The sequence below is a fragment of the Thermobia domestica genome, chromosome 9 (genome assembly GCF_964235325.1).
Source record: "Thermobia domestica chromosome 9, izTheDome1.hap1.1, whole genome shotgun sequence".
Classification (NCBI taxonomy): Eukaryota; Metazoa; Arthropoda; class Insecta; order Zygentoma; family Lepismatidae; genus Thermobia; species Thermobia domestica.
The window spans coordinates 187,439,839-187,457,760 of NC_137462.1; the positions used below are offsets into that span (position 1 = coordinate 187,439,839).

Consider the following 17,922-nt stretch of genomic DNA (forward strand, 5'->3'; position numbering starts at 1 on the left):
TTTGGTACATATGACAAAGCACTTCTTATGTCTTTCAATTTACTGACTTCAATGACATATGTGCAACTAGAATGTACGTGGCGTAAGAATTACAATTCTTGCACCTTTGGACAGACAGAAAGCGTGAGACGTCAAATCTCTGACGAATTCGAAAACTTTGACAGTACCTTTATGTTCAACCCAGTATTCGAAATTTAAAAAATTGAATATTCTTGAAGGAATACATGATAGTTTCCTTCACTATATATATATATATATATATATATATATATATTAGACATGAAGCCACCACACGTTGCAAAATCTAAAAGTTCGATAGTATTTTGACCGCCCCGAACTGCATTACAGATTAGTGTACATATTTCGTACAACGTATAAATACGGCTACAACGTCTAATAGAACGTCGAATCATACTAAACTTACACACTGAAAATACGAATACCGGTAACTTGAAATCTTCCAGTGTTGTTAATGACAGCAGAACGTAACACAATATGTGATTTTTATTTTGTGTAGGACAATTGCCTGCGAAAAGAAGTAATTCTATAACACTATTTATAGTCTGCAATATAATTTTTAACAAGAAAGACGTCACGGCATCTCGTCCTTTTCCTGTTTGTCCATCATACAAGTAAAACTGAGGAAGTCCTGTTTTAATGTTATACTCACAAAACGTATTTACTGTCAGGTGCCACAAATAGAACATAGGTCCAAATTTTGAATGAAATCGAAACACAATCCCACTGTGTCATCCCGACGACGACACAAAGTTGCAGATTCCTTCAGTGCTGTGCAGAACTGCTCATATTTTACGAACTGTTAATTCGGCAGAAACAACTCTTTCTGGTCATTTAAGAGAGATACTCTTCATTTTGAAAGTCTGCATTTCACAGGAACCACAGGTGTCTATATGCTCCCTCTTAAAACGAAACGCATAATTTTCCTTAAAATACTTGTAATATAAACTGTATTTTATGCTGGATGTAAGGTATTTTTCTTTAAACAGTTCTAAGGTATGCATAACGTCCACGTTTGGCTGGAAAACGCTACGTGTCCATTGCACTATCTATATATCCTCACCCGTAACCATATTTCCATTATTTGCTTTATCCGCATATATCACGAAATATTTTGCCCTCTAACAGTAACTTCCGCAAACGCCTTTTTTTCTCTGACACATCATGAAGTATGCAAAACGCCTCATGACACACTTTATTTTATCACTTTCCAGTAGTACATTGTACTTAAAAATGTAACGCATTATGATGAAGATGTAACGCATTATCATCTTCGCTTGATGGATCATTCTCTGCAATACATATCCAGCTCATGTTTACTTTGCATTCTATACAATATGTCAAACATTGAAAATTGTTCGTCTTCGTTGAACTGTTCGTAACACTTTCTTGGGCTTACAATGAGAGCGCACTTTTTTTGCAGGTGTTGTACGCTCAAAACATATAAATCTCAAATTGCTTTTCAAAATACAAAATTTACTTATACTGTTAATCTCCGAAATGAAAATGAAACTGAAACTTTAATTTAATGCTCCACAATTCCTTCAGGCTAAAGAATAAGGTGATTACTGTAGGTAAAAGATTAGGAAGTAATTTGCAGAATGAGAATGTGAAAGAAAAAGGGAAACCCCGAAAAAAATCCACGAATATCTCATACTCCACAAACTCACATAGCCTGGTATCAAACCAGGTACCACTCGCTCCATAGCTGCGTAGTCTGCCACTAAGCTTACTGTACCTCCCTGTGTTATGTTGGAAACAATGACAAATAGAAACAAAACTTACGTAGAAAACGAACATTATATTAACTGAATCGTGTACGCACAAACAATACAACGTCCCGACTGAAAAGTCTTAAATGTCGATACTTTTAAAATGTAGCAAAATTCATCTGCTACTGCGTTAATGGATCTAATGTCTATTATCATTTGCAAATTGAATCAAGAATGATTATGTCATCTTATGCTTGTTTCTCACTTATACGTATATATCAGGATTTCATATGAAGTGAAAAAAGATAAAAATATGATTGACTTTTAAGGAAAGAAGAAGTAATAAAATTAGTATGTATGAAATATGGATTAAAATTCTTTTGAATATCTAATTCCGTCAAAACGAGAATTCAGCAACTTCCAATTTAAATCAATAAACTTCACATTCTAAGGTGTCATCACCAGACTAAGCCCGAATATGTAAAAATCGATGTCTATATATGTTAATAAAGTATTCCTGTATCTAAGTATTTGATTCTTAGAAAGATGATGCAATCAGTGCAACCTAATAAAAATATCTACCGTACTCAGATATAGACACACAATGACACACAGTACTTCGAACCCACATCCGTTGTTGTTTTTTTTTTTTTTTTTTTTTTTTTTTAAACCTTGAAATTTGATGTGATCCAACAACCATGTACTACATGGAACGAAATTGTTATTTCCAAGTTCAACGGCCCTTGTGTGCATTTACACACAGATCTAAATTATATGAATTCGGAAAATAAAGAAGAATATTGTTCCATCATTACGATATTACTTTGGAATTAACAGTACACAAGCAACTTCTTCAAAAAATTTCAGAGCGTTCCACACTATCATTTTCACCTGCTATGAAAATGAATTTCAATAGGTGGTATATGTTATAGAAGCTGTTAAGCTGGTTCATCCACTCTATTTGAATAACACACATACATGATGTTAGAAAATAATACTTTAGAAAATAAACCCCCCCAAAAAATTTTAAAAAATACAGATCAACATGGTTAAACAAATGCACCATTTCGGACATCTGACCCGCCTAAACTTTGTCGGAACGATAAAACAGTCATAACTCAAGACGAAACGTAGGATTAAGGTCGGATAAAAAAGGCTCGAGTCGATTAAAATACCAGTGGATGTGGAACAGGGACAACCTCGAAGCATTGAAGGAATCCAGCAGGCATGATGTCTTCAAAGAAATTAAAACTGGTGCACAATCCACATCCACTGGTACACTTAATAGAATCTAGGCACAAAATAGCTAATATGTTCTTCAATGCGATCTTCATCCGATATTTCGTTCTGGAGTTATGATTCTTTTTATATTGTTTCGACCAATTTAACTCAGAAATGAAGCATTTATGCACTTGCCGGTCGATTTTTTTTCCCACCATAATCCCACCACGATTATGCTCCAAGCCTAAAGGAGAGGGTGATGATGGTAATGAACAAAATGGTAGGATGGAGAAAATGGGAGGAAACGAGGACATGGTGTCTACTGAGTTTTATTTTCAAAATTCCAGTATATTTCAGTGTATTCAGTATAACTATCAGCAAAATTCTAGGACCTAATACAACGATTTTTTAAAGTTCTTTAGGAATAATCACACACTTCATGATTTCAGGTTTGTAATTGTTTTACCATCAAAAGAATATTTTATTTTTAATAAATTGCCTTGATTTTTTTTTAAAATACAAATGATTTTTTAACATTTTTTAAAGGGCATCCCAACTCCCCTCGCAGCCCTCGACTCCATCCATTGCTTTAAATGTCATTACAAAATGTATACAACTCTTGCTTTGGAAAAATTTACGGTCTCAATGGATACAAAATGGTTTCTAAGACTATTAAAACAATTACAAAAAGTATTCTTGACAAATTACCAGTTTCATGATTTTTCCAGTATGTGGATCAAAATTCCAGTATATTTCCAACATTTCCAGTATCAAAATTAAATTCCAGTATAATTCAAGTATTTCCAGTATCAGCAGACACCCTGGAGTAGTAGTGTTTGTCGACCACAAAGCTCAGTTGGCGCGATCTAAAATCGAATCCCACACACCAGAGGTGAAAACTCTACAACTCAGTCACCGCGATATGCATAGATAACTTTTCTCATATTTTCGTGTGTGAACAATTATCCCGCAAAGAGATGTTGCTTTCAAACACACTTATATACGTTAATTCTAATTTATATGTTCGCTACTTATTCAAGTGAACGATTTTTCTACAACTACACGGAGGCTGATATGTTGCATGTCATAATAAACAAAGAATAAATAATATCGTATTCATTTACCTTAATGATTCTATCGCCACTATGTAGCCCTGCTCGTTCAGCTGCACCGCCTAGAGCAAAAAAGAAAAAAGAGCTGTTAGAACATTTTCATAACAAGGCACAAAGGTTAATGACATATTAAAATACAGAAGACTCTTTGAATGTGGAATGAATTACTTGTTTTATATAATTTGACACTTGGTTAGTTCAAATCTAATACTTTATCTCAGAGTGGACTGAAATACCCGAAAAGAAACCACTGGGCTCTATTTGGTTAACATTTCATTTTAGAAAAAACTGCATTAAGCGTTTTCGCATAAACCCGCTGTTTGTAAGTTAAATGCGGTAGTTATATTTTTTCCCCGAACGTGATGGAGAGAAAGAACGAAAGAAAAATGAATTAAGGAGCGGCTCAAGAAGTAGGCCGGTAACAAGAAATACATGAGTAAGCAAACAATGATGTTTGCGAAATATTGCAGAAAAAATAATACTCTAAGACGCGTCACACGAGTAAACTTTTGCTCTCTTTTATGCATGTTAAAAATGCATACATTGATGCTTTAGGTAGTTTTAAATTTATCTAGCAAACGAGGTATTACAATATAACGTCAGCCTGTTAACCAAGACTGAATTTTATTTCACATATATATATATATATATATTTTTAAAAAAAATCGCACTCAGCGAAGAAACATTGCTGAATGGATAAGCCAAGTTCGCTCACACATTTGTCTGTGCACACGGTACGTGTAAACCATATCAATTCGCTAGTAATCCACATACGGAAGGGAGCTGATTTGTGAAGAGCAATCAATATGTTGCTTTGAAGTTTTGCGATCGTTTGCAGACATTCTGCATGAAAGCGTACAGACTGTTGCAGCAGGTATATGATGATGATGTTCTGCCACAATTTATGACATTTTTCAACAACAAAGCAAGGCGGTCTACGTATTCCAGCAACAGCAGAAAATGAAACTATGATTAACACAGCTGCCATCATTGTTCCTGAAGACCGACTAATAACAACTGACAGACTTGCAGACATGTTTAAGGTGTCTACTAAACTTCCAAAATGAAATTTCGTGACTTTTTTGTGACCTTTTCTTTACCAACCATAAAATTTCTTAACATTCTAAAGAGTGAATTTGGGTGCGAATTAAGCCGAATTCCCATGCATGCGATAGAAGCGTGCTTTGCTTCCATTTGGTAGAGTCTAAAGCCGACCACAGACACTTTTGGTGGTAAATTTTGACGTTTTATAGAACAAAATTTCCCAGTCTGTACTTATATTTGTACTGATTAAAAAAAAAAAAAAAAAATAGTCACCCAAAAGCTAAATTTCGAGACTTTTTTTTACTTTCATGACCGTTTTCTGATTTCGTGACTTTTCCGGGACTCGTGACCGATAGACGCCCTGATGTTACACATGTCTGTGTAACACATTTCTTTTCATGGCAGTGGGTTTCCGACTCTTGAATATGAGATGCTTTTGTGCGAGTGGAAATGTGTCGAGAACTTTAATGTTTGATAGTGGAGCATGGGGATGCGTACCTGAATTCCATCATTACATGTGATGAGATTTAGCTTCACCAATACAACTAGGAAAGCAAACAAGCCACTTCAGTATGGAAATCACCTGATTCTCCGACACCAAAGAAGACGAATGTTGTTCAGTCAGTAGGAAAAGTAATGATCATTTCATTCTTCAACTGCCGTGGAATGTTATACGAACATACAGTCCCTTCACATACGACGTTACATCTGGTTGGCGCCTTCACCACAACAATGACCGGCCCTATGGTGTGCAATGTAGATAACGAGCACATGGCTAAATGTGTTCTCCGAACTCCCCAGACTTAATTCTCTGTGACTTTGTCTACACCCCTGTCTGGAAAAGAAGGAAAGGGAAATGTTTAGGTTCTTCGGAGGAAGTCGTTAAGAAGGATGTGGCTGTTTTGAAGATGTCGAAGGACGGCTTCCAGACGTGTTCCACGACTGACAGACGAGTTGGGCAACGTGCATTCAATTCAACGGAGGCTACTTTGAACCACGCTAATGAAGACCCAGTCTAGTCTATCAAATCTGTCCTTTAGGAAGGTGGCTTTCTCTTCATGTTCCCCCTCTGTGCAGTACACATACACCATTTTAGAATCCTTGCTGTCCTTCGTGACCCATTTGTACAAATGGCATGGAGTCATGATCTGATTTGTGTACGGTCTTTGAAAGCTTGCTTCTTGCTTCAGTGCATCTTCCATACTATGTAAGGTTGCAAAGAAATGCCTTCCAAGATGTTCCAGACGATTCCAGAACCTTCTAGAATGTACCAGATGATTCAAGAACCTTTCAGAATATTCCAGACTATTCTAGAACGTTCCAGATGATTCGAGAACTTTCTAGCATGTTCCAGACGGTTGTAGAGCCTTCTAGAATGTTCCAGACGGTTCTAAAATTCCAAAATGAAATTTCGTGACCTTCTCTTCACAAAACAATAACGTTTAGTAACATTCTTAAGACCGAATTTGTGTGCAAATTAGGCCGAATTTTCATGCATGCGATAGAAGTGTGTTTTGCTTGCGATTTGGTAGCATCTAAAGGCGACTAGGGACATTTCTGGTGATGAATTTTGACGTTTTATAGGACAAAATTCTCCAGTCTGTACTTATATTTGTACATTAAAAAAAAAAAAAAAAAAAAAAGCTAAATTTCTTGACTTTCATATCCATCTTCTGATTTCATGACTTCTTCGTGACCGATAGACACCCTGTTCTAGAACTTTCTAGAATGTTCAAGATAATTCGAGAACCTCCACAATGTTCCGAAGATCCCCACAGGATTACCGAATTACAGACTGCATCAGGAAAACATTACTGCCAGGTCAGTTACACCTTTCTTCACCAGTACTGACAAATTGGAAAGTTGGCACATTGGCACCACAGGTCTCTCTCCCGACACAGTCACACGGAAATCATTGTAGATTCCAGGCCCATTCTTGGCCCAAGTTGACATTTCGCACACTTATGCCGAACATATGGGGCTACATTGGTACCCAATTTCAAAGAAATCAAACGGACACTTTCTGAGATATCATTGATTCAAAGTTTTCTCGCAAAATGATATTTGATTTTCAAATAAATGTTCCTGACAGATCTTGTATCTTATTCTTTTATCTTCAAAATAGTATATTATTTTTCTCTATAGCTTCATATTAAGGGAAAATATGACCAATTGAAGCTAACAAAATTCTACAAAAACATCAAATTTGTCCACTTTTTTAACACCGTGTACTCTGAAACCACAGGGGGTACAGGGCTAAAATTTGGTGCATGATCATCTCTCATAGGGGCCTACATGTACATCAAGTTTCATCAAATTCTGAGATGATGAGGTTTTTTTTTTTTTTTCTGAAAATTTGGTTGATGGCTCATATAAAAATTCTCTCCTTGTTTATCAGTGAAGTAAAACGAACACGAAAGAATATAAATCAATTTACCAAATGCCTTATTCCAATAATTACATAAAAACACACAATAAAATTCTTCACAACGAGAAAGAATGTAACTAAGTTTCATTTTAGTACACACATTATTAGCAGTGCTCGAAGATGAAATGCACACAACACTAATTTATTAGTACAAAAGAAAGACAAGTTTGATATCTATAATCATATAGGTAACCGTGACATCATGTTTAAAGGGAATATTAAAAACAATCAAGTAAAAGAACACCCACAAAGTGAATACTGCTCAGTAAAGTTTTATTCATAACTTCAATTTATCTAGGCAATTTATAACACTGTGGGCCAGGATCAAAAAGAACGATACTCGGGGGGCTCACTGAAGCAACACTTCGTCGAATAGGAGTGCGTAATACGTTTACTGAACCTTTGTTCTATTCTGAATATCCTGCTTCTTCTACGTATCTAGGCCAACCAGAGCCTGGGCTACTAACATTTTAATGTAATCTACATATTAATAGCGGTGTTTGTGAACAAAAAACTTCAAATCCAAGTTGAATGTGACTGTTAATCTCTTGAACCGCCCGACCGATCTCGATCAAATTTTTGACGTAGATGCGGTTCTGGATTGGGAGTGTTCTAGCTATTCACTTTGACGGTAGAACTTAGGGAAGGGGGAATTATAAAAAAAAATAATAATAAAACTTAATAACTCTTGAACAGGGTTGTGAAAAACCCAGGTTTTTTAAAAAAAAATCCCAGCCCCGTGGGTTTTATTGGTCAAAATTGAGTTTTATTGGGTAATATTGGGTTTTATTAAATTTTGTACATATATTTAAGGCCATATTCCTACTTAAAATATCATTTCAGCATTTATGTTCTACTGTACACATGAAACCATGGAATCGTCTTGTGGGACCGCGGTAGTTCACGTCTGGCCCGGAATCTTAGTTTGATCCCAGCTTCCGCCAAGTGCGTTTTGTGGTGGACAAAGATCGTGTGTAGGGTTTTTTGAGGTTCTCCCGTTTCCTACCACTTTACTCATGCCACCATTATTACCTGTATCATCACATTCTCCCCTAGCCCTGGTGCATATTGAACTAATCTTAGAAATTAAAAAAGAAAAAATGTACAAGGAATCCGTGAAGTCCTATACGCGTATCGTAGGACACAATTTGCACCATTGACACTCTCCTATATTTCGATTTCTAGAAAGAAGGAAGTACACATTTTTTAGAGTAACGAAGGGGTGCATAATTTTACATAATACAGAATAGGAATAAAATCCCTTCTTACACTTATGATTCAAATCCCTGACCCAGCCCTCCTGAGTTTCACTCAAAACACGTTAGGCAAATACTGGGATAGTACCTCAAGTTCAGGAGCCGGAGATAAAAAAAAAAAAAAAAGGCTTTACTGAATGTATGTTGTTTTTCTAAAAGAAATTACAAGTCCTTTCTTTAAGAGCTGAAATGCTGGGAATGGAATTTTTTCTCATTTTCAATTGCTAATTTGATTTACACGTATTTTACGATTAAAGAGGTTCTGTGACATATAGTAATTATACTGAGCTTCAAATACTCCATCAGATACACGAGAAGAATTAGGGAGTTCCAGGATCTGATTGCCGTTCGTTACTGAATTCTCTATGTCTGTCTGTTATTTGCGATTTTTTTCAATTTTGAACCCTGCATTCGATAGAGCATCAAAAACTATCTGAGAAAATGATTACATTTTTCGCGTCACTCTTACTGTTCCCGAGATACTGGCCAAAAAAAGGCCGATTTCCAGGGATTTAAGAAGCCATATCCCTGGAACCGTAAGTCATAGAGAGATCATATTGGTGCTGATCAATATCTAAAAGGATGGTAAATATTTTGGTACCAAATAATAACCGATGGCCACTGGTTTGGCCAATGGCTAGTTGGCCAGTGGCCACCAATTAATATATCGGTACCAAAATGTTTACCATTCTCTTAGGTATTGAATAACACCAATATCATCTCTCTATGACTTACCGTTCCCGTGATATTGACCAAAAATGGCCAATTTCTAGATATTTAACGAGCCATAGCTCGGTAACCACAAGTTGTAGAGAGATGATATTGACGTTAATCAATACATAAGATGATGGTAAATATTTTGGTACTAAATAGTAACCGGTGGCCACTATCCAACTGACCACTGGTTTGCCAATGGCCATCAATTAATATCGGTACGAAAATGTTTAACATTCTATTTGGGATTGATTAACACCAATATCATCTTTCTATAACTTCCCGGTACCGTAATATTGGTCAAAAGATAGTTCCGATTTCGGGAGATTTAAAGAGCCAGATCTCGGGAACCGTAAGTTACACAGAGATCATATTGGTGCTGATCACTACCTAAGAGGATGATGAACATTTTGATAGCAAACAGTAACCAGTGGCCACTGATTAACTGTCTACTGACCAACTGGCCACCCTTTCCCAGATATTGGCCAAAAAGTTCGAATTTCTACATATTTAAGCAGCCATATCTCGAGAACTGTAAGTCATAGAGAGATAATAGTTTGCTAATTTTTGCGAGAAAGAGAAGGTGTGGATAGAAAGATTTACTTTTACATCTAGGAACAATGAAAGTTATCCTTCCCACTCCACCTCTCCATTCTCTTTAAGTTCGTTCTGGCAATGTTCATGGAGCATTCTCAACTGGTTGTAATTTTCTCTCTCAAGTGAGCTTTCTTAATTTGTAATTAACTGACACATAGAGAAAGACATTTTATATTAATACGTAAGACATTTTATACAAAAACAAAGGAAATGTAGCCGTATTACATTTGATTCTATACTAGTTGAAGTGCCTATTCTTTTCACGGGGAGAATTAAATTCAAAGAAAATGTTTGAGCCTCTTCTACCCCTGAGGCTACGCATATCAATGAAAGTGTAGTAAGATATTGTTTCTGGCGTAAAGTTTTAACCCACTCCTCCCTTAGGATACGCCCTTTAAGGAAAGTTACTGATAATATCCCAGCTTGAAGTAGGTACTAACTATGTTCTAAAACTCATTTCAAACTGTTCAACCATTTCTCCGTGACGTGATCAGAAACAACAGACATCGTCGATTTAAATATGAAGAAAGAAATTATAGCTTAAAATTGAAATTTTCAAAAACAGGAAGTGATGTGTCTCCTTACTTTTAGCGAGGTGCTTATATACCGAATTTCATCTTCCGAACTTGACGTGTTTACGAGATGCTGGAATTTTGAACCCCTTTTACTGGCATTACGATGTGTCCCTTAATCGAAGTAACACAATAAATAAATAAATAATAATAATGAACTACGTTCCAAAATTTATTCCAAACTGTTCAACCGTTTCCTGTAATACGACCACAAAAACATGCCACATCGCTTTCAGTGTAAACAAAGGAATCATGTAAAATCACCACCGAGTTTCATCTTTCTAACTTGGCGGGCTCGTGACTTATATATATATATATATATATATATATATATATATATATGAATTTTGAACTTCCTCTACTCCTTCTCCTAGGATGCGCCCTTGAATCAAATATCCCAGGTTAAGATAAGTACTAACTATTGTATGTTCAAAAATTCATTTCAAACTGCTTGACCGTTTCCCCGCGTAATGCGAGAAGAAACAACAAACAGCATCGCTTTCAAATTATAGAATTTGCTACCCTTCACCACTTACAATGGAAACTCTCAAAAACACTGGGACACTGCTCCATTTACTTTTAATGGTAAGTTTCCATTTAAAAAATGTTATCTTGCTAATTTGATAGAATCGTGATACTAAAATTTTCGCATAGATTTTGACCCTCCGCTCCCCCTTTAGAACACGAATTTTAATCAAAGTAACCTGATTAAAAACCTGATTAAAACGTGGTAACTGCATCCAAAAAATTCATTCCAAACTGTTGAGTGCACAAACAAAATTCTCATCATTTTTATATAACAGATTACAGTTGAACAGTGTTACAGTGAATTTCATCGAACGCAAACAAAATTCATTATGAATGATTCCTACACCACTTTTGTTTTCAATGGTATACTCTTCTGGTTGTATATACATATTTTAAGCCAATTTTGAAACTAGGCATACACTAAGAAGTACAATTAAAGACAGTAATAATTATAATCATATCAAGATTATTATTTCAATCCAAGTTTTGAAGTATATTTTTAAGGTGGGCTTTTTTGAATTTTATTGTTTATATTTTATGTGGGTTTTACCCCCCCCCCCAAAAAAAAAAAAACACTGGTAATTTTGGGCTGGGGAAAATTCCAACAACCCTGCTCTTGAACCAAACGACCACCACTCTCGATCAAATTTTCAACAGGATAACGTCCGTGGCTGGGATGGATTTTACCATTTCACTTTGACAGAATAACGTAGGGAATGGGAGATACACAAAAATCAATAAATGTAAAAATAAAAGTGACCATGTTCGCGAGTTAACAACTTTTGAACCACCCGATCGATCTCAACCAAATTTTCAACATAGATAAGTTCGAACCTGGGAAGTTGTTTATTATTTCATTTTGATGGTAGAACTTATGGGAAGGGAGGGGAGAAGGGTAAATATATGAAAATGAATAAAACTTAATTTAACTCTTGAACCACCCCCGACCGACTCTCGATCCAACTTTCAACATAGATAAGGTTCGGACCTGGGATGTTTTACTTTGAAGACACAATGTAGGGGAGGGCAAGGGGGGACATATATTTAAAAAAAATAAAGTGATTGTCTTCGTGACTACATCACGCTAAAACCACCGAACCGATCTTAAATTATCAACATAGATTAGGTTCGGACCTGGGGTGGTTTTTATCATATCCCTTTGACGGTAGAACTTAGGAGGAGAGAGAGATATAAAAATAAATAAAACTTAATAATTCTTGAACCACCTGACCAATCACGATCAAATTTTCAACATAGATGACGTTCGGGCTTGGGAATATTTTTATCATGCCGTGTTCCGCAACATGGGGAGGAGAGAGGGATATATAAAAATCACCGAAAATGACCAATATCATAAAGCGCTTTAGTAATAGTAAAAATGGAACATATTACTATTTTTCCTTAATTTATCCCAGCGAAATCGGGGTGCGTCTCAGATTCGAGGACGTTTTAAATTCGAATAAATATCGAGAGTGCCCTGCGCTTGCGCAGAACGTGCTGGTCTGCTAGTTCTATAAATTAAGAATTCTTCTATATACAGAGCCCAACGGTCTTACCATGCACAATAAGGTTTGTATCCAAAAGGGAAATATCTTCACAGTTAAAAATCAAAGTTTGGATTTAGGTACATTATGATGGTCAGTTATACTCTTGCTATTACTCATAGATAAAATTAAATCATTCAGTTTCCCATAAGCCGTGTAAGCTTAAGAAGATTGTGATGATCAGAAATGAATGTAATAGTGAAATGAAGAAAGATAGAGGAAACGGGAGAACCCGAGGAAAGGCCCACACATGTTTTTTTTACCACAAAGTGCGTACTGGGATCGCACGCACCAGAGGTGAACGCTCTACCATTGAGCCACCGTGGCCCCTTATTACGCATAGAGTTAAGAAAAAAAAATCAAACACTGCAGTTTAATTTAAATGACATCACACACAGGATTTAACAATTAAATGTCACCATGAACATGCGTTTTAGAATACGAACTTACCTTCTCTTACTGATTGGACGTAAACAGGATTGTCGCCAGAAACTTTCATACCATAACCATTTTCATCTTTTTGCACAATAACTGTGATCGGAGTGGTGTATCCTCCATGTCCATCTAAACTACCAGCAGATGGCGGCCTATAACCTGGCCGTCGAAACGATGGTCCATTCGCCAGGCCTGACCCTCTACATTGAAAAAAAGAAAAAAGAAGGCACTTAATACTTCACACGCGCTAATATTTCATATATACTTAAAATATATGGTCTTTCTTTAGCTGGTAAATACACACACACACACTTAACTCAAAACTTTTACTTTAACTCAATAGTGTTCACTATTGCGGAAAAAATATGAACTCTTAAAAACACGGAAAAGAAAAAGAAAGAAAAGTTTGCAAAATTACTTGTATCAATAAAAAACTGTAGTTCTCCACTTTCCACCTAGCAATTCTACAAATGACAAATGATTTAACGTAGTAATTATAAAAATACTTATGAGCTGAATGTAAATTAAAAAAAAAAAAAAAAAAATAGTATCTCAAGTCAAACTGGCTTAAAACATTAATGAGGCTGACTTTCCTTACGATAATCACGGTTGACAGTAGATACTAAACTTATTTACAGAATAAACAATAAAGAAAACTGAAAACTGGATCAATATAGCTCATGCTGCACATAGTTTAGCATACCATATTGTATATTAAAATGACAGAAATAGCTAATATTTTCTTACATTAGGCCCTAATTCCTCTATACCTGTGAATTCTGTGATATTCAACAAGTACAAAAATGTTCTAATTTACTAACAAACCTGCATAGTAATTAGAGTGGAAAAGTGCTTTGAGTATCATTAAATAGCAAACAATAGTTCCTAAAAGTTATCCAGCTAGGGTTAGATGAAAAATACATTACTGTCAATATAGCTTTCACTCAGAAGAAACGGTTTGAATCTAAAATAAAAAAAATTAAATAGCTAGATACTGCGTATATTGGGATGGGAGGTCAAAAAATGTTCGCCTTTGTATTTATAAAGCAAAGTAACTTCAGACTCAAAGGATCTCTTAGACTCAAGAGATCTTACAATAGGGGCATGTTCCGATTATCTTTAATTTTGAAAGTCCTTGAATAGTCCAATAATTTATACTCTCGCATTCGACACAGTACCTTTCAAAGCATCGTAAGAACATATACGCGAAACAATTACTCATTGAACATATTGAACACACTGTAATAATTAATTCACTATTTATCTAAAAAATGTCCCTTCGCCCGAGTGACACATCTGAGGTGTTGGAAAGAAATATAAGTAATATATTGAGAGGAACATTATTTAGGTGCATAGTTCATCAATTAAAATAAATAAAGTCAATAAATAAACTGTTAGTCCAAACATTTTACTGTCTCAATGAAAGACTACTATTTGTCACAACAAAGATTCTCATAAATTTCTGTACTTTTCAGTGTGCAAACAGGGTTCAACCTGACTCCACTAGAATCTTAAAAACAACTATCTGGAAGCTACGTACTACCTGACATGAAACGTGAAATTGAAAAAATACAAAATAGCAGAATGCAAACATAATGAATGAGCATGTAGTACTCAGACACCTGGTAAAATAAACAATGATCTTGCTTCCGCGCAACTCCACCATCGCTACCGAGCCAGATTCTCACAGAAAGCACATAGTATTTTGTCGCACAGTACATCACAGCTCCACTATCAAAACTGGCTTATATGCAAATAAGTTTCAAGTGACAAAATCTTAGAAGTTATAATAAGAAAATGATTTTAATGTTCTTTTGTATTTAATTTAGGTCTAATCCCATCGACCTATTTATGAAAAAAAAAAAAAATGACTCTTCGTTGCAGCTATCACAACTAATTAGGACTAAAACAGCTATGCACATTATGGAATTAATGATACTAATAATGTTGTTCTGAAAAATTGTAGCTAAAAAGACATTTTCAAACATATGCTACGACTGCTGGTTCCAAAATAATTTTTAGTCTAAACCAGTCTTATTTTTCATTGTACGGCTATTAAAAGCTTATCCCAATCGCTTCATGGACCAGTCTGTAATAAGACTTCATACTTCTACGAGTACATCTATTTCTTCTAAATTGATCCGTGGATATTATATGACTCGATTACGTATGACTAATAGAATAATATTGCCTGTTCTCTCTGAGACCAGCTGAAATAGTAGTAGCTAATACCACTTCATTGGTATTTATGTACGGGCAGAACAATACGTTCCCAAGACATAACAGAGGCTCTTCCAAGTAAATCCTCATAAAGAAAACGAAACCTCTTTAAAAAAAAAAAAAAAAATCACAAAACTTGATGAAAAATTACATTATACATATTTATGTCACTATCTTCTTTTTATATGGAAACCAGCAGGAAAACTTGTTTACTACAAATTATTCAAAAAATGTGGTTCTGGTCAGATCAAAGCCATGACTGTTTGGTTCCCTTGTTTTACTTATTAGTAACTGCTAATAATAGCACAAACTTTGATCTAACAAGAACCACGTTTTTTGAATAATTTGTAGTGAACAAGTTTTCTTGCTCGTTAGATGAGTAATAGCACAAAATATTATACGTCTACCCACAACATGATCTTTCGTACTCATCCAGTAATTAGTCAGACAATATAGACCCCTATTTTTTCTCATATCACTACTACATTCGCATTTTTGTTATTATTTGGATTTTGATTTAAATGTACCGGTAGTCTTCTTCCATATATGGAATATTTGGGGAAGGTTCTAGAACAGAGGTCTACGCATATAGATCAGTAGCTAGGTAAGTTCCTTTCTGTACCAAAGTTTAATATTTAATTCACATAGTATTGCCGAGTGAGCATCAGCGAGTGCAGGCGGGTTGGAGCCCCGCAGGGCACGTTGTTTTCTGTCTTTATTACGGTCCAATGGGAAGGGGGACCTGTGTTCTAGAACCTTGCCGAAAATTTGTGATGGCAGTTCACGCAACAAAATGGATTTTGAGTAAAGCTGGGTAAAATGCATATATAGTGGTGATGAAAATTTACCCAGCTTCCACTCAAGTGTTCCAAACACTTACTTATATTTGAAAATTATCAAAAAGAACTACCACATACAAAATTTTGAACTAAAACCCAAATGCCAGTACCCTACAAAAAAAAAAAAAAAAATCTCCCATCACTACTGAAAACACAAAATTCCGATTTTTTGATTTTATGTACGGACTTACGGACACAACTGATTTCCGTCTTAAGTTTAGTTTTACAAAAGCAACTATTATGACAGTAATTTTTAAAACGTATTTCTATGCAATAGAAGTCAATCGAAGCACTAATTTTGCAAAGAATCAACCAATAAAAATTGGCATATGTCCGTCCAGACCTTTTAAAATAATTATAAATGAATCGATATTTATCGTCTTTCTAGACTTATTATCAGGTATACTGCTAATATTGATAGTCTGTTCGCAATATTAGCTCGAAAGAGAAACAAGGATATCACTTTAATTCAACATGATAATGTTTACATTACTAAACATGTTATTACAAATCACTAAAGCCACAGGTGTCAAATGTTTTCATACATAACAAATGACAATCACCATTCCAATGGGCTTAGTTTTTGACCTCATAAAGGTATGTCATATTTAATTCCGAAAACAAAAATTTCTTGGAGTTCTTACCTATCAGTCAGACCAGACGACGAATTATCCATAGTGGTTGTATTTGTTAACACCAATATTTATCGAGCATCTTTAGACTAAATATTTAATTTCATTGGTGAAAATGGCGAAATCGTTCACTTCTTACACTTCACACCAACAAAAGACAATACCAAATAAGATCATAAAGATCTTGACACAAATCAACAGTTCAAACTATTCCGAGATCTCCACTGTGATTTACAGCATATCCTTCACAAGTAACACACAAAAAACATCCGTAACTTTAAACACACGATCAAGTTACCTCCCTTCTGTTCGGCCATCTTGCTTCACAACTAACAAACGACACTTTCACGTTTGTTGCGCAGAAAGATAGTTCTTCCTTTATCGAAAATCACAGTAATAAGTAATTAGGTGTCATGCAAAGCATGAAGACCTACTTAAAGGGTAAGTCACAATAGAGTATACAAAATATGTAAAACGACTCAACACCAAACATTTTAAAATTTTATGTCATCAACAGCGGAAGGATCTTTTCCTGAAGTACACAAACGAAGCAATCAAAACTTTCTGACTGAAGCAGGCACTTCTAATACAGATGTTTAGCAAGTAAAGCACGGATAATATCCCTATGTATGTGTGCGTGTGTGTGAATCTTTATTCATTTCCTATAGCTAATGTCTCACTTCGTCAAAAGTTGCGTAGTAAAAAGTTTACAATTTTGAAGGTATCACAGAGAAATCTGTAAATATACTTTTGCGGGACAATTTATTAATGATTAAAGCGAACTCATCAAAAATAATTATTGCGAAATACGTAACATCAATATATGTTTACTTTTCTATATAATTGAATCAATGATTAACCGGTAAATAAACTTCGATACAGATTATAAAGTGTACACTTTCTTAAGTTTAATTCGCAAACAAAACGACATTTTTCTTAGCAGACGCTACAAAAATAAACTTTCAACTTCTGTAAATAAAGTTATAGGACAATGATCATTAAAAAAAAAAAAACGAAGTAGAAAAATAATACTTCTATAGCAGTAACAAT

The 17,922-nt window shown here is 35.1% G+C and overlaps 1 protein-coding gene across 10 annotated transcripts in view; it reads right to left on the minus strand.

The window, feature by feature from the left end:
* The window catches only part of RhoGEF2 (Rho guanine nucleotide exchange factor 2), a 656,727-nt gene extending 639,313 nt beyond the window's left edge, over nt 1–17,414 (minus strand). For 5 of the 10 annotated variants that reach the window (XM_081725666.1, XM_081725661.1, XM_081725659.1 and 2 more), the window contains exons 1-3: nt 16,885–17,411; nt 13,197–13,381; nt 4,076–4,125 (exon numbers count right to left, since the gene is read on the minus strand). In XM_081725666.1, coding sequence (XP_081581792.1) covers nt 4,076–4,125; nt 13,197–13,381; nt 16,885–16,916 — 267 coding nt within the window. In that variant the 5' untranslated portion in view covers nt 16,917–17,411. Of the gene's footprint in view, nt 1–4,075; nt 4,126–13,196; nt 13,382–16,884 lie in introns of all 10 variants that reach the window. The other 5 variants (XM_081725656.1, XM_081725658.1, XM_081725654.1 and 2 more) reach the window with 2 other exon arrangements.
* Between the last annotated feature and the right edge of the window lie 508 nt (nt 17,415–17,922).